This window comes from Canis lupus, chromosome 1, assembly GCF_011100685.1.
Source record: "Canis lupus familiaris isolate Mischka breed German Shepherd chromosome 1, alternate assembly UU_Cfam_GSD_1.0, whole genome shotgun sequence".
NCBI classification, from domain to species: domain Eukaryota; kingdom Metazoa; phylum Chordata; class Mammalia; order Carnivora; family Canidae; genus Canis; species Canis lupus.
This window is the reverse complement of record NC_049222.1, coordinates 14,284,969-14,311,091: the sequence shown is the minus strand read 5'-3', so window position 1 is coordinate 14,311,091 and position 26,123 is coordinate 14,284,969. Positions and strand designations below refer to the sequence as shown.

The window sequence follows — 26,123 nt, the reverse complement described above, 5'->3', positions numbered from 1 at the left end:
CTTTTTTTCTCTTTTATAGATGTTTTAAATTTTTAAGTAATCTCTGTGCTCAAGTGGGACTCAAACCCTCGATGCTGGGATCAAGAGTCCCATGCTCCACTGATTGACCAGCCAGGCACCACCCTGATCTTTCTCTCTGTGGCGCCACCCCTCCCCCCCCCCCCCCCCCCCCCCAAAAAAAAGGTCAGTAACTGTATTGAAGGCAGGCTCTGGATAGTTGGCAGTTGACACGTTCTCACTCACTTGTGAAAATCCAGATTTATAAAACAATCTGGGGGAATGGTATTTCAATTAGATCCATTAAATTCTTTAGAATAGGAAGCTATTCTAGTGTAGCCTACAATGTTATTTTCACTGATAAGAAAATGCAACTTTTCAGACCACAACGAAACATTTCAGCCGCAAAACCCATTTTCCCCCTTAATGCTCAAAGAAAGAACAAGGTAAGACCTAAGAGAGAATACACAGGACGAGCCAATCTCACATCCCACCACGTCTCTGGTCCATCGTTTCTTCTCCTTTGCACGGCTTCCATTGTCATTACGGTAACCCCAAACTTTTAAGGTCACTGGGGGAAAAAACAAGACCCGAGTCGTTTGCCCTTTTCCTTCCCACATATAGTTGTAGGAGAGGCTCGGCTCGGGGTTGCACCGCTTCCAGGAAGCGCTTTCACCAACTGTCCAGGTTGGAACTTCCCTAGCCTGGAAAAAGTGAGGAAAGTAAGGTTGGCCATTTTCACCGCCGGTTATCCGGCGGGCTCGGGTGTGTTTTTGCATCTCCTACAAGGCGTGGAGGTGAGAACCCAAGAAAGCGGGAACTTCACACCGCGTAGAGTTCCTCAAAGCCCTCACTTTAAACCAGCAGGGAAAACGAAAGTCTTCAGGGGAGCGGGAACGGGCGGGCTGGGTACAGCTTAACCAACACCAACACTCCCAGATGCAGAGTTTAACAGCAGAGGGCACAATACCCAGTGGCCGGAGCCCGCGGCCGGCTGCAAGGAGGGGCAGAGAGGAAGGCACTCTGGGGCTTGTGGTTCGCCAAGTTTCCCTCCGCCGGGTTCGTTCCCGCGCTGGAACTACAACGCCCAGCGTGCACCGCGCGCCTCTCCGGGCTCTGCCCGCCCCTCTCCGAGGCTGGCGCAGGAACCTCCCGGGAAACGGCTCCCCCCTCGCCCCGCCCCCGTACGCACGCGTCACGTTTGTTTACCCTGAAGCCCCGCCTCCCCGTCGTCCTCGGGCTCTCTCCGCTCCTCCCGGGAATGCCGTCATGCTAATATGCATATTCATGAGGCCCCCGTGGAGCTCCCGCCCAGCCCGCCTCCCGCCTTCCCGCTCCAGGCGCCTGATTAATATTCAATGAGCCCAGCGACGCGGCTGGCTCGCCCCGGCGAGGCGGGGCCTGCGCTCCCGAGCCCGCGACCCGGGCGGGGAGGGCGTGTGCGGGGGGGCGGTGGCGGCGAGGCGGGCGGGCGGGCGGGCGCGCGGGATGGAACACCGAGGCACCGACGGAATGCTCCGAATTGCCACATAATCCCCTGGAACGGCCGCGCCGCACGCCATTGGCTTCTCCCTCGTCGCCGCGCCGCCGCCGCCGCCGTCTCCCACCTCGGGCTCACCGCCTCGCTCTCGTGCCGCTGCCTCCGGAGCTGGGGGGGAAGCGCGAAGCCCCACTGCAATGGAGCCCGCCGCCGCGGCTACGGCGCAGCGACTCCCAGAGACCAGCAGGGAGGACCGAGCTCCGGCTCCGGCTCCGGCCCCGGCTCCGGCGGCGGCGGCGGCGGCGGCGGCGGCGGCCGGGGGCGGCCGGAGCCCGGAGCCCGCGCTGCCCCTGGCGGCCCCGGCCGGCGGGGCGCGGAAAGAGGCCCCCGGCGAGGCGCTGCCGGGCCGGGCGGGAGGCGCTGGGCGGCGGCGGCGGCGCGGCGCGCCCCAGCCCACCGCCGGCGGGGCTGCCCCGGGGCCGGGGGCCGGCGGCGGCGCTAACTCCCTCCTGCTGCGGAGAGGGCGGCTGAAAAGGAATCTGTCCGCCGCCGCCGCCGCCTCGTCGTCCTCCTCGTCGTCGTCGTCGTCGTCGTCGTCGTCGTCTCGTCCTCGGCCGCCGCCGCCTCGCACTGCCCCGGCGCCGCCGGCCTCTCGGCGCCCTGCTCGGCCTCGGCGTCGCTGTGCACCCGGAGCCTGGACAGGAAGACGCTGCTCCTGAAGCACCGGCAGATGCTGCAGCTGCAGCCGTCGGACCGGGACTGGGTGAGGCAGCAGCTCCAGCGGGGCTGCGTGCACGTGTTCGACCGCCACCTGGCCTCCACCTACCTGCGCCCGGTGCTGTGCACGCTGGACACCACGGCCGGCGAGGTGGCCGCCCGCCTCCTGCAGGTGGGCCACAAGGGCGGCGGCGTGGTGAGGGTGCCGGGCAGGGCCCCCGCGGCCCCGCGGCCTCCAGCCCGCCCCAGCCCCCGACCGGGAGGCTGCGCCGCCCCCGCCGCCGTCGGGGACCCGTCCGCTGCGCGCCCACCGCGGACCTTGCCGCTTGCCCGCGGCCCCAGTCGGGCGGAACGCGCCGCGCCTCCCGCGCCAGCCCCCGCGCCGTCGGACTCCAGCCCGGGGAGGCCGGGCGCCCGGCGGGCCCTGGACGGCGCGGCGGCGGGGCGCGGCCTCCGACACCGAGAGCTTCAGCCTGAGCCCCAGCGCCGAGAGCGTGTCGGACCGGCTGGACCCCTACAGCAGCGGCAGCGGCTCCTCGTCGTCGTGCGAGGAGCTGGAGGGTGACCCGGCCCCGGCCCCGGCCCCGGCCCCGGCCCCGGCCCTGGCCCTGCCCGGCCGCTGCGCGCAGCCCCGGCCGCCCTCCCCGACGGCCTCCCCGCCGCCGCTGCAGCCGAAAGGCCCGCGGGGCGTCGACGGCCCGGGAGGGGCCGCCCGCGACCGGCCTCGGGAGGAGAAGGCGGCGGCAGCCGCGGCCCCGGGCCGCCCCCCGAGCGCGCCGGAGAAGGCGCCGCCGCCGCCCACCCTGTACGTGCAGCTCCACGGGGAGGCCACCCGGCGCCTGGAGGCCGACGAGAAGCCGTTGCAGATCCAGAATGACTACCTCTTCCAGCTGGGGTTTGGGGAGTTGTGGAGGGTGCAGGAGGAGGGCATGGACTCGGAGGTCGGCTGCCTCATCCGCTTCTACGCAGGTAAGGCGATCACCTGCCCCTGGCGCGTGCGGTGGGAGCCCCCGGGGCCCCGAGGGCGGGTGCCCTGGGCCGGCTGCCTGCCCCACCGAGAGTCCGTGCGAGTCCTCGGGAGCCCGTGTGACTTCTCCGCAGCGTTCCCGCGCCCTGCGTGTGACACGAAGCGGGGCGCGGGCCGGCGGCCTCGAGGGCCCGAGGTGGGAAGCGCTGCGGGAAGAGGCGGCACCACCGCCCGCAAACCCAGGTCGCGGCAGGACGTGGAACCAGGGGCCTTCCCTCGGGCCTCTCCTCCTGGGCATGTCGGGTTTGAGGCAGGTTGGGATTTCAGGGGAACCGTCTGGTGCACAGAGAGGGAGATGACCAACAAACGTGCCCTAGGTCGTTCTTTGTACATTTGTCCACCGTTGGCCATTCTTGCCCCCCCCCCCCCCAGCTCCTTTCTCGTCACCTGGTGCCCTCGCTCAGCTCTCTTGTCTTGCTTATTTGCTCCCTGAGTCCTCGCTAACAGACCCTTCTTAGTGATACTCCCCCCCCTCCCCCCGGAGCTTTTTTGCTTTATTTCAGTTTCATCTACAAGTGTGATTCTTGCATCAAAAGTGATGTCGCCTATTTCTTTTCCTCATTTCTTGCTGCCAGCCTCTCCCTCTCGATTCTGACCGTGGATGGCAGTGTGACTTGGCAGTAGGGATCACAATAAGACTTGAAGTGGTTATCATCTCTTGAGATGGTATCTAAAATCCTCCTCATTCTTTTTTTTTTTTCGGTTCCAGATGAACACTTTAAAAATTTTTCTATTTTCTCCCCAGCTTTTTGAGATATTAGATCTAATTCTTAACTAAGGGTGACTGATGTTTCTCTCTTGATTAAAGAATCGGAGGGTACTAAATTAATGAGCTATATACATCCTGGTTGATACATTGAAGCCTTATATTTGTTTGCATCTTTTTCCTCCTCTAGTTTAAACAATTATGCTCTTAATTATAAGAAGTTTTATTTAAAATAGAGTTAGCATGACAAAATTAAGTCAGGAGACTTAAATCTTCCTCAGCGTTACTGTTTCAGTTTGTAGGTGCTGCTGGAAAGATAATCCTACTTGTAACTTTGTTAATCTGTTGTTATACTTTCTAATTTAATGTTTTTGGTCCAACTTGTGTCTTAGTGGCAGTTTAGTCAGTTTGAATGAAGAAATCTTTACTCGGCACATTGAAATATGCAAGACCAGTAGGATTCTTGGTGAGATGTCCTTTTAAGTTTCATTGAAGTTTTTCTATAATTCAAGTGGATTTCTGACGGATTTTTGCCTTATAAAGAAAGCCATATCGTAATACAATAGCATTTGCAGTTATCTGCAGATAATATCTCAATTGGATGACACAGCTTTAAAAGTTTATGACCTAGAAAATCGGTGATTTTTTTTTTTTTTTTTAATGTAGGAGCCAACAATTATATCTTTTTCTCCTGGAGCTGATGAGAGTATTTTACAAAAGCATTAAACGGTAATCACACTTGGAATGAGGATAATAATGTGAGAATGATAAATGCCCTTATAACCAAACCGATTGCACTGAATGAAATATATATAAAGCAAGGGATATGTAAAATAAACAGTATTGAACATATTTTATATAGATAGAGCTCTGCATCTCTTATTTCCGCATGTTTTCCATCATGATAAATGCCCATGGGAAAAGGTTCTGGGTGTCCTCTTCATGAAATTTAAATCTTTGATTCCCTTGATTGCCTCTTCAAGTGTGTCTAAAGTATTCTAAGTGAATGATACACAGTGGTCTTGTTTTGTTTTAAACTTATCAATAGAAAAGTGACAGATTTTCTGGTTGAATCTTAAATTTCTGGTGTGGTCATTTTATTCTTTTTGTTTTGCTCTTTATGAAAAGCTGTAATTGTTATTTTCTGAACTTCATCTCTGTATGCACAGCATAAGTATATATATACCTCTGTGTATACACTTGTAAAAATAACTAATAAAATGGGGATGTCACAAACAGTATCCAACCTGTTATTGAATGTGAAGCCATTGTAATGTGTCCTAGAAGGAAGATGCTTGATTGTTATAGAGATGGCTAGTTGTGTATTTTGGTTTTTACACAGAATTGAGCCTATTTTAATCCCAAGGTAATAAGCAAAATGTCTGTTGTTCATTTGCCACAGAACAAAATTCAGTATATAGTGAGTCCAATTGAACTTTTGCAAGAAAGTAGTTATTGACGAACAAAAGGGACTTTTTATAAGGTGGTCTTATTATGGGAACACTGTCAGGACTTCACACGCACTGAGGGCTTGTACCTCACTGGTGGAGATTCCTAGAAATTACCCTTGCAGTGGAATGTAGGACACCCAATGGGAGTGTTATATTTTGGTAGTAATTCTTTCCCTTAGGAAAAAGAGAATTAAGGTTTATTTTAGAGGAAACCCTTCAAGATGGTGTTGTATGCCACATTTGTTTTTATAATTTTACATATAACTGAAATTTCTTGAGCGTGTCTTTTTGTTTATATGTGTAGTTGGAGTTAAGGATAGATTAGGAAGCTGCCTTTGAAGCCTTTTGAATACTTTCCTGTATTTAAATTGAGCTCATTATCTGCTGTCTATCTAGTTATCTAATCAGCTGCTTTTTTTTCTTTTCTTTTTTTTTTTTTTTTGAGAAGTTCTTGTCCAGGGAACTTTCATTCTTTTGAAGGTCACCTTTCAATAGAATTTTAGTATTTATAACTTGATTCAAGTTATTATTAAAAGGTTTTGAAAGGCATTTGCAGCCTTTGAATATTTCAATACTTATTTGGGTAAAGTAAAATGAAAATCTTTAATGAACTGTAAGGTGTTGGATGAAAGTGCTATCTAATTACAGAGTTGTTAATGAAAACTTAGTTTGAAGATTATTAATGTGTCTTTCAAGCATTTTTTTAGCTGATTTAAAATATGACAAAATTTACATGTCTATATGAGGCTACTGGTCTTAGGTATTTTAAGTACTTTAACATTTAATTTCCTTTTAAAACAAACCATCTTAAATTCTAATTGGAAGAGTAATTTTAGGTAAAAAATTTTTAAAAATTTATGTTGCTTGAAATAAGTTATGGACTTCAAAACAATGAGTTTTGCGTTTTGGACTCTTTGGGGAGTCTAAGTCATTGACCAAGGGCAGTATTAAACGATATATTTTTTGACTCTTGTATCACCTTTTAGATTTAGTGGTCTAGCCACTTAAGTTCAAATTGTAATAGTGGGAAAGGATGTTGATGGAATGGAGAGCACACCCACTGTGCCTACTGAATCTTGGACAAGATATTTTTATGTGACTTCTTTGGATTGCTCAGGAGAACAATTTCCTAACCCCTCTCATATTTCTTCTTTTTTTCTCTTTAGGGAATGATCAAACCTTACATGGTTTCCTACATGGAAACCGAGAAGGGGTGGTTCAGCATTAAGCTGTAATATTGACCAGCAGGCTCTTATTACTATAATTACAGCAGTATTGAGTAACGTGGTATGAACATGTGACACCAGTGTGTGCTTGAGCAGTCTTTTCAATGTTAAGAACAAAGGGTTTGACTTTATTTTTGTTGTTTTATATTTGTTGTTCTTGATGTAAAGTGCATGCTGTCTTCTTCATAACTGTGGTTTGAGAACATCTATTAATATGTTGGGTTTTATTATCTTCAAAAATTTTAAAGGGCTTTCACATAAATTATCTCATTTGTCCTTTCAAAAACATTATTAGGGAGGAGTCAGTGTCAATCCTCTTTTCAGATGGAGAAACATGCACAGAGAGGTTTGCCTCTTGCTTGTGGTTTTTCAGTCCTTGGCAGAGCTGAGAATAGAGAGCTGGGATGTTCTGTTTTGCAATTCATATCACTTTCCATGAATCGATGCTGAATTTCATTTACACTTGATTCTTTCACTTGGTTAGAAGCATTCAGAAAATACGCTATTTTTGTTGTTAATGAGGTGATATTATCCTCCAGTCTAAAGCAGTATTCCTTGTGAAATGTTGATGGCCCTAATTTTTATCATGCTGTTTTTAAAAACCTAAGGTACCAAGACTGGCAAATAAATAGGCAGTACAGAAAGAGTACTAAAGTGTTGTAAATAGTCTGGTTGCAATAGTCATACTTGCATTTAAGTTGTTAGGAAATGAAGTTTACTTAATGACTATTTTTTTAATTCGACCATGCCTCATTTGTTAAACTGTAAATCTTCATTGGGTATAGAGAATTAACACTTCATCTGAAAAGTGAATAACTTTTCAGGGGGGGAAGGTGTGGTAATTTGGTGCTTTTAAAACATAGCCTTACTTGTAAAGTATTGAAAATCTACATCAGAAAAGGTTTGCTTAAGTCCTATTTTACAGTGGAATTGTTGGTACATTAGCGATAGTGCTTTATTGGTGTTACTATGCTATTGTTACAATTATTTTTATAATTCGTACAGTATATGGAGCTGGAGAGTAAGCTATTCTCCCTGAATTTCATAGTTGTTTCTAAGATGTGTGTCTTTTGTGCTCAGTGAAATAATTACAGGGAGAGGAGATGTATAAGTTAGTTTTAAAGTTTTTGCGTTAAAAGTTTTTTTTTTTTTTTTTTTTTTTTTAAGGTTGTTAAATCCACCACCTTAACTGATTGGTTATCCAAAGGTCATTATTAGTTTTTAAAGTGTACAATGTTTTTGTTATTTCTTACTCTCTTTTTTTTTAAAGCCCTGAATTTGATTTATTGGTAACATAACATTCATTGACATTCTTTATGATCCAAGCCTAGTGTAATACTTGGCATTTTAGTTTAAACATTTGTTGAATTGAATTTGTGGAATTTTGTTAAGCAGCTGGTGGTGTATGCCCTGATTCTTCAGCCTTCCATCCTGTTTGGGTCCCCAAGGGATGTGTTAAACACACATATACACAGAGGCATTTCTTATGGCAGGAGATTTTAGATGTGCCACATAGTATTAATATCTTCTGTTTCACGTGAGTGAAGCTCTGTGTGGATTTTGAGAGAGCAGTTCTCTCTTAAACTTTTCTTAGAGTTAACAGGTGTTCTTTTCCCTTCTTTTCAAAGGCATCTCCCACCTCAACTTTGAGATGCATTTAATGAGACATCTGTCAAATGAGGCATCTTAGATTTAATGATTTTGTTATGTGCCTGGCTTGAACGCAGTTCAGTCTATTTGGACAGGAGAAGGGTTTAATTGTTGTACTGTGAAAGTCAGGAGATCCTGAAGCCACTCAGTAGAAAAGCTTTTCCTTTAAAAAAAGATGCCTGATATTTTGAAAAAGAGAGGAAGTTATCGAAATGTCTGGGAAAATGAAGCCTTAAAAAAAAAAAAAAAATCCCTACCTTCTAAAACCTACTCTACCTCTTTAATCCCAGGCATCTGGTGTAACACTGGTAATGAGAGGTTTTGAATCTGGTCTCACGTCCGTCCCTGTGCTTCTAGGGCAAGCCTTTCTTTATACTTACCTTCGGTTTTCTAAAGATAGCATAATTAAAACAAAACAAAAAAAATGGCCATGTGGATTCTTTAGACATATTAGGTATTTATAACCTAAGTCTGTGTGACTGGTTGTATTTGGATTTGTATGAAACTTCAACTCTAGGCTTTGGGAAATTTTGATAAATTTGAAACTCAGGGATCTGGAAAGAATAGACTTCCATGATATTTTTTTATTAAAAAACATTAGGATATTTGGTTAACTGTGAAATAGCAACTTTTCCAAGTTGTGTGATAGTGTACTTTAGAATCAAGCATAGTGATTACTGCATTACTGAAGTATAATTACACTTTGATGTAGAGGTGGAATGGTTTTGTTAAATATTTCGTATAATTAAGAGGTATACTGGTATACCTCTAAGTATGTTTAATGAAACAGAGCATAACCTTTCCAGATCTCTAAGTTCTTGTTGAAATAATTGTTTTCATGTTGTATTTTTACATTTGAGGTTGCTTCAATACATTGTAAAACATATATTCTGATAAAATGTCTTGTTCAGGTACAAGTCCGGTAGTTTTCTGAATTTGGAACCTAGCAGTTCTATAAGAAAAGGAGAGGAAAAGTCTGTTTGTAGGTTGTACACATTTTATCAGTTTGTAAATGTCAATATTTTATCAAAAAACAATATGCAGAATTTTTGATATATACTTTCCCAAATGAAGCCTGCTAAAATTGGTCTCATTTTCAGTTATGTGAAAGCATTCAGTTGAAGACTGAACAGAATTAGAAATAATTTTGTCTTACCCCGTTTTAATAAGGAGTGAAAAATCTAATTAGAAATTTGAGGTTTGAGAGGATTTGAATTGGTTGATTTTTCTTTTTAGTTTTTTTCCCCCCTTCATTCATTTCAAACAGGAAGAGTTTTATTTCTCCTATTATGTTTATTTCTAGCTATTTCTACTGATGCTTACATCTGGTGGAAAAGAGGTTAGAGAATGAATCTTACGATATAATTGCCTTATATGCTAGAATATTTGGGCTTTATTTTCAACTATGAGGCATGTTTTTAAATACAGTGGAAGTATGATCTCTACTTGTTTTCCTTGCCTATTCAATAATTTTCTGGATTTTACAATCAGTTCACTCCTAACACATGGTCCAGGATGTGAAATTTCATGCACGGAACGACTTTATTTTTTTACCTTGTCAGTTATGAGAAATTTTTTCCTAAGGAGTTCTTTTTTCTCATCCATATATTTTGAGAACTTGCCTGGCTGTGTCTTAGTCCGGAGTGGGTGCTACATTATGGTTCTTGAGTTTGGCTAATGTGTCCTGGGATCAGGTGGAAGTAACCTTGATTAGTGTTTGTTTGTTTGTTTTTTCAAAAATAACTTTGGGGGCAAAATTCCATGGTTTTATCTAACACTCTGAGAAAAAAATGGCGTGTAGTTTAAGGAAAGTAATCTGAAAGTTTGGAAACTTGGCATGACTTTGGGCATTCATTTTAACCTGTCCTGAGTATTGCTTTCCTAGCCAGTAAAATGATGAGCTTGGAGTGGAATAAGTCTAAGACCTCTTTCAGCTCTTAACATACTGGGGTTCCTTTGGAGAACCTTTCCTTCCCATTAGAAAGACTAAAAGTTGTAGTTGTTTTAGTTAAGTTCTATAAGACCTGTCTCTGGATTAAAAGAGTCAAATCCCCTGCATCTTCTCAGCGAGAAAGGAATGGACTTGAACCTCTTATATGCAAGATAGCCTGAGATGGACAACCAGAGTAGACCCCCCTTTTTGGTATAGATTTGGACTGATGACACCATAGGTGATGTTTGGTTCCCTCCCTCCCTGCCAGCCCTGCTTCTCAACGTAGACTCAGTGTGCTAGAGTTGAATTTAAAGAAATATATCCTTTTTAAAGAGTTCTTCCTTGGGATCCCTGGGTGGTGCAGTGGTTTGGCGCCTGCCTTTGGCCCAGGGCACGATCCTGGAGACCCGGGATCGAGTCCCACGTCGGGCTCCCGGTGCATGGAGCCTGCTTCTCCCTCTGCCTGTGTCTCTGCCTCTCTCTCTCTCTCTCTCTCTCTCTCTCTCTCTGTGTGTGACTATCATAAATAAATAAAAATTAAAAAAAAAAATTCTTCCTTAAGTTGACTATAAAATCCTTTCATCGTTCAGTTTATCAAGTTTACTGTAATAGTAACTCTGTATTCGAGGTATTCAAACATGCAAAATTTACTAGTTTGTTAGTTTTAATTCTTGGTGAGCTGTGTGCCTGTCTCCTTGAGCTTCGAGTCTCAGGAGAAAAAGCCATTTAAAAGAAAATGAAAGTTTTGTATTGTTGATTTGATTAAATGATAGAATTTAGGCTCCCATAGAGATCCTAACATCTGTATTTTTATAGATGAGGAAAGCAAGACCACAGAGGTTAAGTATGTGGTCCAAGATCATTGATCAAGTCAGACTCCAGATTAGGAGTAGCACCCATGGTTTGGATTATCTGTCCCTTGTTTTTGTTTTTTGTTTTGTTTTGTTTTCTTACCACTCTATGAATTACAAACTTATCTTTGGATCCTCCTTATATTTAGTATTCAAAATGAAAGTTAAAAAAAATGGAGTGTATACTTCACAGATTTGGTGGTTTCTCTGTGACTTCAAGGTATTTCTAGTTTCATTTCGTTCTAATCAGTGCTTTTGAGAGGTTGCATATCTCTTTGACAGATATAAAGGGGGCTTCTAATGGAACAGCTGGATATCTTAATTGCATAGAGGGAAATTATTATTATTATTTTTGCATAGAGGGAAATTAGATTTCATCAACAATGTTACTCTTTGGGGGATTTAATATGGAACTTTAAAGTTGACAGACAGGTGGCTGAGCGTAGTCACAGTACTAGAAAATGAGAAAACCAATGGTGATTGGTCTAGCACTTTGAAGTTGAAATTGTTAGAATGGAAAGGTGGTAGAAATCATAGACTTTTAACAATTATTTGGGAGAAAAATTTAAGAATAGATTTTGAAAATAATTCCCATTCCAACATGTTCATTAAAAAGATTGAGTATCACATCCTTAAAAAAAATTAAAGATGTTTTCTCACAATGAGATGCACATAGCTTATTCAGGCACACAGACAAAGTTCCCCTTTTGTGTAATATAAAAAAATCAAAACAACTGGCTTCAGTAATCTTTGGGCTTTTGTTGTTTGTTGGCTTTGGAAGTCTTTATCACGAAATCTGCTACTGTTTTGAATATCTCGGAGAGGGAGAGAGAGAACGAAATTCCTGGTCCTGTTAGCAAAAAGACAGTTTGTGAATATTTTTAGGAGTGTGAGAGAGATTCCCTTCTATATTAGGCTCTATTTTAATTTAATCATTTACCTTAAGCGAAAGTTTTAGCTTTCCTTATAGGGAAGTTAATCTATTGAGTCAATTAATTCCTCAAAGATGACTGTTCATTTTTAATATTGAGGAAGGGAACTTTTTAAAGTGCAGAAGTATGAAAGGGTAAAAATACATTGCATCTGACATGTAGAATATGTACTCCAGATGCTGAAACACAGGAGAAATTTTTCTTGATGGTCTTTTGGAGAGATGGTATGGCTGGGGGCAGCTGACATTCAGTTGTGTGTAATAAGGATCTCTCCTTATGGGAAGAAGTAAACACTACTATAATTGAAGGACACTTTTTCTCTTGTGTGCACCCCATACATGCGTTCTCCATGGAGTGTTGAGGAAGGATATTAATGGAAGGTGGTGGTCCTATTTATGGGTGGAAGGGATAGGTGGAGTGTGGTAAGTAGTCTTGGGAGAAAAAGAAATCTTGATTTAAAAAAAATTTGCAGTTCTAATTACATGGAACTTTTTTTTAAAAAACATCTTAATTGGTAACATATTAATATTGTGACGGCCTATTCTCATATCCTGTGCTCATTTTTTGTTTGATATTTGCCTTCTTCCTATGGGTTTATAGATTTGTTTTAGGAATATATTTAGGGAAACTAGCTTTATTTTGTAAGTCACTAATATTTTCTTTATCCATTACACTTTTATGTCAGTCTTTTCCTTTAAATATTCAGGGTTCTGTGTCATGCTTAGGAAAGACTCCCTATCCCAGGATTAAAAAGTGAAATTTCCTGTATTTTCCTGTGGTATCTTATAGTTTTATTTTCTATGCTGAAAATTTTAATATGTTGTTTAAGAAAGATAGGAGGTGGGAAAGAACAAATTGTGTCAATGCTTTTTATTGGATAATTGAGTTATTTCTTCACTGATTTAAAATGCCACTTTTCCTCAGTTTGTCATTTTTTTTTTTTTCTTAACTGATGGAGATTAAAATCTATGCTATAGAACAGTAGAGGTTTAATAGCTATTTTGAATTTGTTCAGGAAAACAGGGAGAAAGGGAAGGATCCTTATCTGATTTCTACCACATTTCTTTTTTACTCCCTAATTTCTCAGTAGCTTTCAGGATGGCAACTCATGTGCTTTTGGAATATGGATGTGTCAGGATTCTCCTTTCCTATGGATACTTTGTCATCCTGAAGTAGTTAGGGTGGGAGTGGGGTTAGCTGGAGTGTAAAATGCTGATATGTATATGTATATATATATTGCATTAGGCAGAATTCACCTGCTTATTTATGCTGAGGAGATTCCTTTTTTCTCCTTTTAAAGAATTTCTGGGACTACTTTGGAGGTCACTGTGAAGCACACATGATTTATCTTTTGAATATAGAAAAATGAAGACTAATATGCCTATCAAAATCAGTAACAACTGCCAGTGGTGCTTTGAAATTTTCTTTAGTTGACCTGAGAAGGGGTTTCTGTGTGTAGCTGTGAATTGAGATGACAAGGATATAATGCAAAATAACTCTGAGATAGCTGAAAATTGTGTAATGGGACCAGTGTTCTAAATGGTACTTAGGGTGCTTTAGTGCTATAGGTAAATGAACTCCCAGAAAAAATGAAATAGTTTTATTGGGGGTAGGGGATAGTAGAGTCATAGATGTCAAACCTAGAAAAGTCAAGTTAGAACATCTGCCACCTTTAGTAAGTGGGCTTTCATGGTCTGGTGACCAATTCTTAGTTATGTGACCACAAGACAAAAATTGTACACTGTTGCATTTCATGGCCTTCCTCTTTGGTGGAAAACTGAGATTCTCTTCTGTAGGTGTTTAGTTGTATTACCTAAATTCCAAATTATCTTGGATGGAATAGATTCTAGGCTTGAATCCATTAACACTTAAGGGGAAAGTCTCCAGACCCATTGCCCTAAAATACTAAATGAAATAAAGATGCAGTTGCCAAACTTACTTAGGTGTTTACAAGTAACGTTTCTTTTCCTCCACAATGACGACCTGTATGGCATTTTTATTAACTTGAAGAAATAAGTGCAAAAACTCCGTATATATAATGTTCAAGAAATTTGAGTAGTATTTTGTTATTTAGCAAACTTTTATATCATCCTTATTACATGCTAGGCAGTGTTTTATGTGCTATATATATAATGTGGAAGTGCTTTGTGTGTGTGTGTGTGAGTGACAGCCCTATGAGGTAGACCATGTTACTACCCTACCCTAGTATTACAGATAGAGGAACTGAGTTATAGAGCAGTATAGTAACTTGTCTGGATTTGTACAGCAAGTGAGGCACAGAATTCAGGGCCAAGTATCTGACATCAGAGTCAACTAGTTAGTATTGACCTTGTTTGCTGAATGTGGGGAACTTATGCCTAGTAATCTGGGGCCAGTTTGGGCATATCAGTATTTGGAAAACATAGAATTTGAAGTAGTTAAGGCCTGGACTTGAGTTCTGAATCTGCCACTGTCCCTAGAGCTCTACTTGCTTTATTCCTTCTGTTTTTTGTTTTGTTTTTTAGATTATTTTATTTTAAGATTTTATTTATTTTTTGGGGAAAGAGAGCAAGTGAGCTCAAGGAGGGGAGGGTAGCTGTAGAGGGAGAGGGAGAAGCAGACTTCCCGCTGAGCAGGGAGTGAGATGTGGAGCTGATCCCAGGACCTTGGGATCATGACGCAAGCCACTTGGTGCTCCAAGATTTATTTACTTATTAGAGAGAGAGAGAGAGAGAGAGAGAGAATATGATGTATGAATGAGGGAGGGGCAGAGGCAGAGGGAGAGAGAGAGAGAATCCCAAGCAGACTCCTTGCCGATTTCAGAGCCTGACACAGGACTGGAGATCCTAACCCTAGCCAAAACCAAGAATCAGATGCCAACCAACTGAGCCACCCAGGCACCCCTCCTTCTCTGTTGAAAGAGGTACTTTGTGTCCCATGAGGTTGTTGAGATCAAATGAAATAAATGTTACAACCAAGCTCTAGTTTTAGAGTGGAAAGAGCACCATAATCGAGGACTTAGACACCTAGATTTGACTGTGGGCTTCTCTACTCGATGTGAGACCTATCATAAGCCCCGTAACCTCCTTAAGCCTCATTAGAGAAAGAGAAGTGATAAAATAAATGTGTCTCAAAGAACTTTGTAAGGTTCAGATTTGATGATATATGTGGAAGTGCTTTGTAAACTGTGAGATGTTACACAAATGTAGTGTGGTTTTATTATTCTTAGCAACAGCAAATTGCCACAAATGTTAATTAGAGTTAATTAGGGCTCATTAAGGAAAATGGGATATACAGTTGCTCAGTGACAGTGGCAGCCTGTACACTTCCATCCATCCATCTGTCCGTCTAGTAATTATTATATCTATATGTCAAAGGTGCTTTTGATTAAAAAATGACTGATTTGAATTTTCTAGGATCCCTTGACGTACTTATAGTTTTGAGGGCATTTCGTAAAAACAACAACAACAACAACAACAAAAAACAAGCCAACATTTTTATACAAAGGTGAAAAGTGTTCCAGTACAGGCAGGGTTCACAGATTGCTATAGTAGAAGTGAAAGAGAAAGGCACCTGCCTCCATGGTATGAATCCCCAGAAGTCCCTTGAGCCAAAGCTTGAGGGACCAGAAAGAGTAGATGATTGCCTTAATTCTGGTATCCTGAATTCTTTGAGAAGCAACTGTAGATTACTAGTTCAAATCCAGTCAGACCGAGTTTGGGATTAGTAGTTCTAGTTTAATCCCTTAAGATTTATTAAATACCTTTCTGTCTAGGTATCTAGGCCTTTTTATCCACTTGAATCATTTGGGGTCCATTTGGTATTTGAGTTTGTGAGGGTACTATTCTGGATTAAGCAAATATTAATTCTGCTTTTTTGAAAAGAAAATACAAATATGTACATGCTCCATGTTGCCCTGAAGCCTGGTGCTGGTATCCTGCCATACATATGAAAGACATTGTCTTACTTCTTTCTTTAAGGGCTGTGAGGGTTTTGGATTCTTCAGATTTATGAGAGTTATGGGAAATGTGTTTATCTTCTGGAGACAGTTACTTTCTTTTAGTTTAGTGATACATGTAGATTGCATTAATGTAAAGTTTGGACAATGATGAGTTGGTCATAATTTGGGAATTTTATTTTTAACTGTGTTCAGCTAGTGTTTCAATCTTCATTGATGAAGAAGACTTTTTGTTGGACCAGGAGGAAACACAGTTCTTGAATGTTCATATAAACAAAAGCAACATATTAGCTCTTTAATCCATGGCTGGAAAGCTTGTTCTACACATATGGCAAGTTAAGTCTTTACTAATGGCCTGTTATAAATTTTGTTTTGTTTTTGTTTTAAATAGAAGGCATGTGTCTCTGCGAAATATTGTCTCGTGTAGTAATGTGAATGACAACACTGGGAAAAAATCATTTTACTTTTTTTGTTTTTAAATTATGACAAACACCATGGTTAAAAAAAAAAAAAGTTATTTAGATTCTAACTAAAGTAAGTCATGCTTCCAATTCAAATGAAAATGCTTCTCATTCATACTCCTCAGCATTGAGGTTAATCACCTGCCAATGTGTATTTTCCACTGTCATTAGCACCTTTTTGCACTCTGACAAATTTTTACAGAGACCTCAGTTGATTCATTAAAGTAACATCAACACTTGACAAGCTGATTTTATGGGGGATATTTTTTTTTGTGTGTGTGTGTGTTTTATGGGGGATATTAACAGAAATGTTAGCATCAGTGTAATCATAAAGAGAATAGTTTCTGGTTCTCCTGTTTATAAAGCAGACACTCCAAATCCTTTGCTCTGTAACCAAGTCGTAAGAGCGACTTGGTGTTTTTAGCCACAATTTGAATGGTATTGTGTCATTAATAAATACACGATGACAAAAGTTCTGTAAACAGATATGTTGGAACTACTTAAAAGGATAATGTCATTCTGAAGATACCACATAAAAGTCCATTTCTGAAACTAGGGCTTGTTTTGTAGTTAGTACAGTCAGAATGCTTGTTTTATATCTTGGATCAGCTTGCTGCTGCTAAGAGAGAATTGGGAGCGGTCATTGCTTCCTGCCTTTGGAGATGTGTGTAAGATCTTCCACCTCCACCGCATCCCCACAACCTCTTGGTTCTAAGAAACTGGCAGATTAACCCCAGTGACTTCAACCTCCAAATAATACTGATGGATAAAGGAAGGTAGTACTCATTTATCTTTAAGGTACCATCATAAGCACAACTATACTTACTCCTTTGCACAGTATCTTTATCTTTTAGAAACATTTGTGATACTGGAGTAGGCTCAACCAGAGTCGTCAGGATAGTTACTAAGTCAGAATCTGGTGAATGTAATAATTGAAGAAATACCTGCTAGATTATACCTTTGCCAGACACCATGATATAAAATGGGTGACAATCATGTGGATATCTGAGGGGGAGGGCATAGAATCTGGGCATTTGAAGAGACCAGTGGCATCTAGTTCAGTTTCTTATCTGGCATAGAAATCTGTGCTTCCCTGAGTGATGGTCATCTGGCGTCTGCCTGTTGACTGCTTACTAGGTAAACATTACTCCAGGATAATGTTGACTGGAGTTTTGCTCTCCTTGAGATGTGATCTATTCACTAGCATCATCAGCATCTCCCAGGAGTGTGTTAGAAATGCAGAATCTCAGGCCCTTCCTCAGACTTACAGATCCTCAGTCTGATTCAGCTGTACAATGCACCTTAAGAAGTGCTAGCATTAGATGATTTGGGAGTGGGAGAGATTAGATTTGGAGGAAAGAAATCATTAGGAGCTTGTGTGAGTGAGATACAGAGCACCTGAACTAGAGCAGTGGAGGGAGAAAAGGAGACCTGTGAAGATGGTATCCTAAGACTTAGTAGCTAATTGGCTGTTTTGGTGAAAGAAGCTGACATGTGTGCAGTTTGAGTGATGAGAGAATTGTGGGTCAGTTTGTGAAATTAGTTCATATCACCAGTTCAGTAAAGCTGAAGGATCAGGTTCTAGAGTTAGGAATTGTATATGAGAATGAATGAAGGTATGTCTCCTGGTCTTAATATTCATGAATATTTATCAACTGAAGACTGATTTTGCAGAGGATGAATTTTTTTTTTTTTTTTTTTTTTTTTTTTGCAGAGGATGAATTTGAAGTGGTAGTACGTGTTAAACTAACTGAAGCCATCCGTTTAGCTGGTAAATGCGTGTGGCTCACCACCCAGCTTCCAGAGCTCAGTGGAGCTATGTTGCTTTCTACTGCTTACAGTATGTGCAGTAACTCCCAGGAAGGTGGTATAAAAATTATTTGTTTACTTGGTTTTCATATGACTCCTTCTTTTTGCATTCAAAATAAATGCTAGTGCTGGTTATGGACAAAAGTGAAGAGGTCTAAAAAGAATGTTTATTTTAAATTTATGAAGCTGTCAAGATGAATGCCTTTTGAATGTTGGCACTTTTCCATCTGGTGTGTGTGTGTGTGTGTGTAAATTACATAAATAATTATAATAAAACTTGAAATACCTTAATGAAGGCATTTACAGAGGGCCAAGGGAACACAGAACCCTGATAAAACAGCTCTCCCTGGAAGTGTAATGCCTTGGAAAGGCTCCATGGGAAGGATTCCCTTTGTGAATGGGGTGCTAGCACTGCATGACAAGGGGGTGTCAGGAACTAAAGCATGAATGAGAGGGTACCATGTAGGCAGGGAATGGTGGGTATCTCCACTGGTGAAGTGTTAGGTGATGAGGTTAAAAGTGGTAGGAGGTAAAACTGAAAAGGAGGTTGGGGCCAGATGATGAAAGGCCTCGCATGATAAGGACTTGACTTGATAAGCAGTGGGAGCTACTGAGCATATTACATGCATGACGGTGACATGGTTAGGTTTATATACTAGGATGTTAACTGGCAGCTAGCTGGAGGATGGTTGGAGAGGAAGCTGCTAGAGACTTGGTTACTGCCTTATTGTGGCCTTTAATAAACATTTATAGCACTCTGTTAGGAGCTGGAGATCCAAAGAAAGAATGGCCTTGCCTCAAGGAGTTTAGTCTGGTAGGGAGAAAGAAATAATTGCAATACAGAGTATGTCACTTTTGAGGTTTGTACAATGTGGTTGTGGTACCAAATAAGGAACTAGTCAGGCCCGCTGCAGTTGGAGTGGGTGGAAGATGATTTTGAATATTGGAAAGAGTAGAATAGGAATAGATGGGATAGGGCCCTGATATGGGGACCAAGGGCCTACCTGGGAGCTAGATGAAAAAGACCTGAATGGACTAGGTCAGTGCAGTTAAGACCTGCAGAATGAAAATTGTTTAGAATGTAGAATTTTGGGGTCTTATCAAATGATTATATGTTGGAGGAGAAGAAATAGTTCAGGATTTATTATTCATTCTGAAACTAATTTGAGTATGTCTTCCAGGTCGGGAAGTGTGTCATGATATACCATGTCAGGGATGTACTATGCATAAGACTGACAGGATTTGTGTGTCAAGGGTGAGGGAGGAGGAAGTTTCTGGTTTAATTGACTGTAATCCCATCACCCAACAGGAGAATACAGGAGCAGGAATTGGCTTTGAGGAGTAAGTGGGTGGGAAGATGTGAATTAGATTTTGGATGTGTTAGAGTTAAGGTGCCTGTTAAGGCATGTCTGGAGAGAGCTCAGGGGGCATCTAACGTTAGGCAGTCGATGAAGTGTTGGGATTGAATGCGAGTGGAGTGAGGAGGGGCCCGAGGAAGCAACTCTGAGGACTATTTGTATTTAAACAGTGGGAGTGGATTATGTTGAGTGCCAGAATTCAGATAAAAAAGAGACCTACTGGGGATCCTTGGGTGGCTCAGCGGTTTAGCGCCTGCCTTTGGCCCAGGGCGTGATCCTGGAGACCGGGGATCAAGTCCTGCGTTGGGCTCCCTGCATGGAGCCTGCTTCTCCCTCTGCCTGTGTCTCTGCCTCTCTCTGTGTGTGTGTCTCTCATGAATAAATAAAAAAATCTTAAAAAAAAATAAAGAGACCCACTGTATGACTATATTTATATGAAGGTCAGTTAACAGGCAAAACTAATTTTTGGTGATAAGTCATAATAGTTGTTACCTTTCGAGGGCATGTTGATGAAAAGGGGTTTGAGCTATCATCTGTTGATACTGTTCATTGTAGTTTTCTGAGTTTTAGTTTCCTGGGTATAAACATTGAATGTACCATTCGGATTTGTATGCTTTATTTGATATGTTAAGCCTCAGTAGAAAGGAAAGAGGTGCTGAAGGAAAAGACTAGGAACAGCATTTCTATCCTGAAGGGAAAGAGAGGGTGGGGAAAGCTAAGAAAGATGCATGAACGGAGAGGGAAAAATAAGTTCTGAAAGAAATAAGAGGGACGATATCATGAGCACCCATGAAAGAGTTAGCTGTGGGTGGGTATTCTGCCATCTATTTATTTCTTTGAGGCTATTAGGAAGAATGGGTAAGGATAAATATTTATTTTATTTATTTAATTCTTGAGTAAATCAGCCAGCTAATCCTAGTCTCTGCCCTTTTGGGGATTTATGACCCCGGTTTCAACCTATGCTGACTTTTCTGTAGGGTGATCCTTTCTTGGGTTACTCTGAAGCACCTTACTGCACTGGGTGGGGTTGGAGGGTGTTAGTGAAGTAGAGGTGTAGGAAATGATTGCCAGACTCGGTTTTACAGGTTTGGCAGTGTTTGTATTGGGTACGTTGGTTTGTTTTGCACAGGTTTGGTTTCCTCTTCCCAATCTGTAAGAGTGTGTGTGTGTGTGTGTGTGTGTGTGTGTGTATGTGTGTGTTTTGGGGGAGAGGTTAAGTATATAGATATGGTCAAAAACCTATGGAAAGGTTGGAACTAATAAATGACAAAATGGTGTTTGTACTTTTTGTTATATCCTGTTTCCTTTCTGTTTATATACTTGTGGAGTAATAAAGCTTCTGAGATACTTATTTTTTTTCTTCCTCATGATCTATTGAAAGATGAAAGTTGCTTTTTTTTTTTTTTTTAAGACTTTATTTATTCATGAGAGACACAGAGAGGCAGAGACACAGGCAGAGGGAGAAGCAGGTTCCCTGTGGGGAGCCCAATGCAGAACTCAATCCCAGGGCCCTGGGATCATGGCCTGAGCCAAAGACAGATGCTCAACTACTGAGCCACCCAGAGAACTGATTCTGAAGACACATTTTCCATTCCTAGATTTTCAAAGTGACTTATGTCTTGAATGTTTATAAAATGAGCATGAAGACATAAATAAGATTAGATTGGTATAAATCAGATCGTGTAGGGGGTAGTTATTGCTGAATAATACATATTGTTAAGAAACCATGCCAAACCCATTGTTTAACCTCTTGTTAATTGTAACAAGTGTTGAATTTCTGTTTTGTGCTCAGTACTTGGACTAGATGCTTAGATTCTAAATGTGGTTATTGAAACAGATGAAAAACCAGCATTTTGGTTGTTCTTAAGAATGTAATTGCCCAAATATTTACTGTAGTCTCTAGATCATCTGATCATCTGTTATTTTATATTCCCATTGCAAAGTTGGTTTATATAAATTTTTAATAAAGATGTTTTGGGAAATAGGATAGAAACTCTTCAGAGAGAACCATAATTGTTAACTCTTACTATCAAATATGGTGAATTGCCAAACAGTAGTAATGTTGAGAGAAAGGGTCATTGCTTTTGATTTGGAGAACCTGGTGGAATGGCAGTAGAATTGTTTTTATGTTTTATTGGATTGGCAGTTGTAGGTACAACGTTTTGTTTATGTTTAAAATTCACTGATCAGTGTAATGGAAACTGTTTTTATGGGATACTCTCTTTTGTTTCTCATCTACTTAGTCAATGCAGATAGTTGCGGAGTGCTTGCTTCCTAAGGCATGAGGTGCTTTGAAGGTTGTGGGAAAAATGAATCAGATATCCTGTGCATTTTTGGAAGCATAAGCCAGGTTGCACAAGGACACAGATGATCATAAAACAGAGCCCAGTAAGGTGGTGTAGGGAGAATACTCCCTCCTTTCCTGCTTGCAAATAAATCTTGAACCTTGTGTCCACTACATGTCAGTCTTTAATAAGACAGACATGGTCCTTGCCCTCGTGACTTCACAGCAAGGAGGAGACTTGTCAAACACGTACCTGTATAAATAACTGTGGCAAGTGCTGCTAAGGAAAGAACAGTGTTTTTTTGTAGCGGTGAATCCTTGTCATTTAAGCTGAGACCTGAAGGATGAATAGTGGTTTGAGGGCTTGGGGTATAAGGTACGTGGAAGGCATTCCAGATGGGGAAACAGTATATGTGGAGGCCATGCATGTTTATGGACCTAGAGGAAGGACCACACTGTGAATGTAGTACAGTGAGTGAGATTGAGAGTATCAAGAAGCAAGGCTGGAGAATAGTCAGGGCCAGATCATGGGTGTGTGTGGTCTGGAGTCAACTTTTGGCAAGTTGAGTGCTTTGATCATCATAATCCCCCCAAATTAAATAACAAAATATGTAGATATGCACTCTAGGTTATGCCTGGCTGCAAGGGCCTTATAGGCTGTAGCTAGTGTTTTGGAATGGACTTTAAGAATAATAGGAAACCATTTCATTGGGTTATCAAATGTTAAATAGCTTTTGTCTCATTCTAGGACAGGTGTCATGACTATCATTTTATAACTCTCCTTTGTCTTCAGTAGAAAGGATAAAGGGAAGAGAAAAGTTATCCTCTCTTTTCTATATTTGTTAAGCCTTCTATCCTGGATACACAGAACAGCCAGTTTTTTTCTCTTTCCTGTGTACACTCTCTACATGTGCTTTCTTTGTCTTTCTAGCCTTTCCTGTAGCCACTTAATTCCTTATCCTGCTATATTGACTCTGCACTGAGACCCAAGATGCTCTCAAATTAATGGGGCCATGGTTGAGAATAAAGGCATAAGCTTTTTACCAGCCTCACATTAATTTTTACAGAAAGCTTTATTTTACCTTCTCCCTCCTCCCATCCCAGCCCACTCAATTTTCTCTTAGAAGAGAAAAATTAATGCCCTTCATCAAATGAGTAGTATATAAACATTTCCTGTTGTGCACTCCCATCTTCCCCTAACTTACCCCCAGCAATAATAAGCTGTGATGAATATCAAGCATGTTTGATTGAGGAAATAAAAAAAAAAAAACAATTCACTGTGTTCTTTTAACACATTAGCAATCAAGTTCTATTTCAATGAAGTTGGGATACAGTATTACAGTTTTTATGTCCTTTCAAGAAGATATTGAATGAGATTATACCTGTTTAGGATCTCTTTTTTGTACACTTTTTAAATGAGAGAGGTCCTGGGGTCATTTGTGCACAAAGTCAAAATTTCAATTAAGGGCAGATTAGTTTCTTTACATTATTAGTGAAACTATTACTTTCTCCTTTTTTCCCCCCTCTTGGTTGTCTTTGTATTTTGCATTACTTTCCTGCTTTTGATGAGATCAAGTGATAGTAAAAAGGAAACAGGTAAAGTTTTTTGTTTTAGGATTTTTGTTGCCATTAGGGAAATTTCAAAAACTTTTCACTTTTTAAAAGTAAGCACAATTTCAGGTCATGACCTCAGGATCATGAGATGGAGACAAACACCACCACAGGCTCTGTGCTGGGCATAAGACTGCTTAAGATTCTCCCTCTCTTTCCTGTCCCTTTCTCCCTCTCTCTCTCTCAAAAAAAAAAAAAAAAAAAAAAAAAGTAGACAAAATAATGAAATTTTATGTACTTATTGCCTGGCATCAACAATTACCTACTCATGGCCAGTCTTATTTTATCTTGACTCTCCTCCTACATAGATTATTTTGAAGCAGATCCTAGACATCCTTTCATTCATCTATAAGTATCTCTAAACTTAAGAGTCTCTAAAGTATACACTCTTGTAAAAACAGCCATGACACTAATTTTGTTTTAAAACATTATTCCTATTTTTCAACAAATATCTAGTCAATGTTCAAATTTGTAAGTGTCTTAAATTTTTAGTTTGAATTATGATTGAAATGTCAATATCTTGTGATTGGTTTTATTTTTTTTACATTTATTTAAAGTTTGATATCCTTACTGTCTCTCTTTTCCCCTTCAGCCTCCTCTCCCTTTATTGTTCCCTTGCAGTTTACTTGTTGGAAAAAACTGGGTATTTGTCCTCTAGAGTTTCTCATAGTTTAAATTTTTGGGGTTATATCTCTGTGGTGTTAACAGGAATATATCGAAAGTTTTGATATATACTTTTTTTTTCCTTTTGAGTTTTGTTTAACTTTATCAAGAGTGTTAAATTGGATCTCCTTTTGGAGGACTTAGAACAGAGGTCCAAAACTAGTGCCCATTGGGCCACGTGTGGCTCACAGACCTGTTTTGTTTGTGGACACTGTTTGAAAAGTTTTTTTTCAATTGACTCCATGCAGCATGTGAACTCATGACCCTGAGATCAAGACCTGATCTGAGGTCAGAAGTTGGGAACTCAACAGACTGAGCCATCCAGGTGCCCCTGAAATATTTTATTGTATTATTATTTTTTCCCTGAAATATTTTAAAATTAATTGTTATCATTTAAATATTGTAAAGTTTTCCATAAAAATCAAGGTTTATTTTTATTTTTATTTTTGTTTTGGTCAGGAGATGTGGACATACCAGGACTCTGTGGCAATGTCCACAGTTATAGCTGATGAGTGGTGGCAGCTTGCTTCAGAGGGTGCCTGTCCTTTTCACATTACCCCAAATACTCCACTCATGGTTTCTGCCTGGTCCCAGTGGGCTGATGGATTTGTGAACTCCCAACTTAGAGCAACAGGACTTGTTTTCATCTATGTGGTATTGCTTAAATTCTATGCATGCATGGTAGCTTACTTCTAATTTTTTGCTACATGTTTTACTCCAGCTGGTGTTTGGGCTGTTTTACTATCTAACAATTGATGTTTATTTAGATAAATGGCCAGAGCCAGCTGATGTTCCCATTGTGCTTTGTATATCTATCATAAGACTTGTTCAGTGCGTTGTAAGAGTCTATTCTCATGCCCCCATGGAAATTGGTGTTTATAGTTTTAGAAGCTAACAGAATGCTTGGAACATAGTAGGTATTCAGTAAGTTCTTACTGAATGAGTGACGGAGGACAGGAACCAGTGAACAAAACTAACCAATGGAGAAAATATAGAGAAAAAAATCTTATAATGTATATCCATGTTCAAAATTTCATAGATGTTAGTTCTTCTAGTCTTCCCCATTGGCATGCGTTATCAAAAGTGACTGTAATTGTGCTGTGTGCAGCACACTACACTGTACAATATTAGAAATAACTTGTATAGATGTGCAAATATTTAATAACATAAGTTAGCAATAGATTTTTCAATAAGAGATTTCAGTTTATTTGTGTTTGGAGAACATATTAGCTGGACTTTCCTATTTTGCCTTAAGAATTGGAGTTTAATTCTTCCTTTGGTTTATGTCTAGTGTTAACAAGGGCTTGTAACAAGTGTGAAAAAGGAGAGGCGGACAGCATGAACGAGCTCACAGACATGGGTAGTTTAGGAGAATACCTGGTATAATTGGGTAAAGTTTTTAAACCTGGCATTTTTACATATTGCTAAAAATAACACTTGGGAAAAATACTTTCATGTTTTGGAGTTTAATCTTATTTGCATTATAACAATAATACATATTTAAAAAATTACAATTGAGGGGGCGCCTGGCTGGGGCACCTGGCTGGCTTAGGAACATGGGACTCTTGATCAGGGTGGTGAGTTCGACTCCACGTTGGGCATAGAGATTATGTCATAAAATTTAAAAAAAATTATAATTGATGCTTTATTGAGGGGAGGAGAGTGGTTATGTTAAGCCTACCTGAACTTTTCCTTGCTTACTGACAAATTTTTATAAAAGTGTGGTTAAGGTCAAGTTCTGTACACTTGGACTCTTGGGGAGTATTTAATTTATCATGAGTAAAAAAAACTAAAAAATAAATACAAGTTGCCAGTAGCACATGTTCTAACCATCTGAATTCTTATTTCTTAGTGATAATACATGAAAATGTAGATTGGGTGATCCTAAATTATCAATGAACTGACATGTCACTAAGAAATCTCACTCATTTTGCACATTTTTTATTATGACCTGAAAAGAACAGATGGTACTATTAAAAGTAAGGAATTTCAATTTTAAAGTCCTTCAGTGGCACTTGTGGGAGAAATGA

The 26,123-nt window shown here is 41.0% G+C and overlaps 1 protein-coding gene across 1 annotated transcript in view; it reads left to right on the top strand.

The window, feature by feature from the left end:
- The first annotated feature begins 1,484 nt into the window (after positions 1-1,484).
- The window catches only part of PHLPP1 (PH domain and leucine rich repeat protein phosphatase 1), a 206,821-nt gene continuing 182,182 nt past the window's right edge, over positions 1,485-26,123 (top strand). The window contains 3 exon segments of the mRNA XM_038525861.1: positions 1,485-2,079; positions 2,082-2,609; positions 2,611-3,163. Coding sequence (XP_038381789.1) covers positions 1,675-2,079; positions 2,082-2,609; positions 2,611-3,163 — 1,486 coding nt within the window. The 5' untranslated portion in view covers positions 1,485-1,674.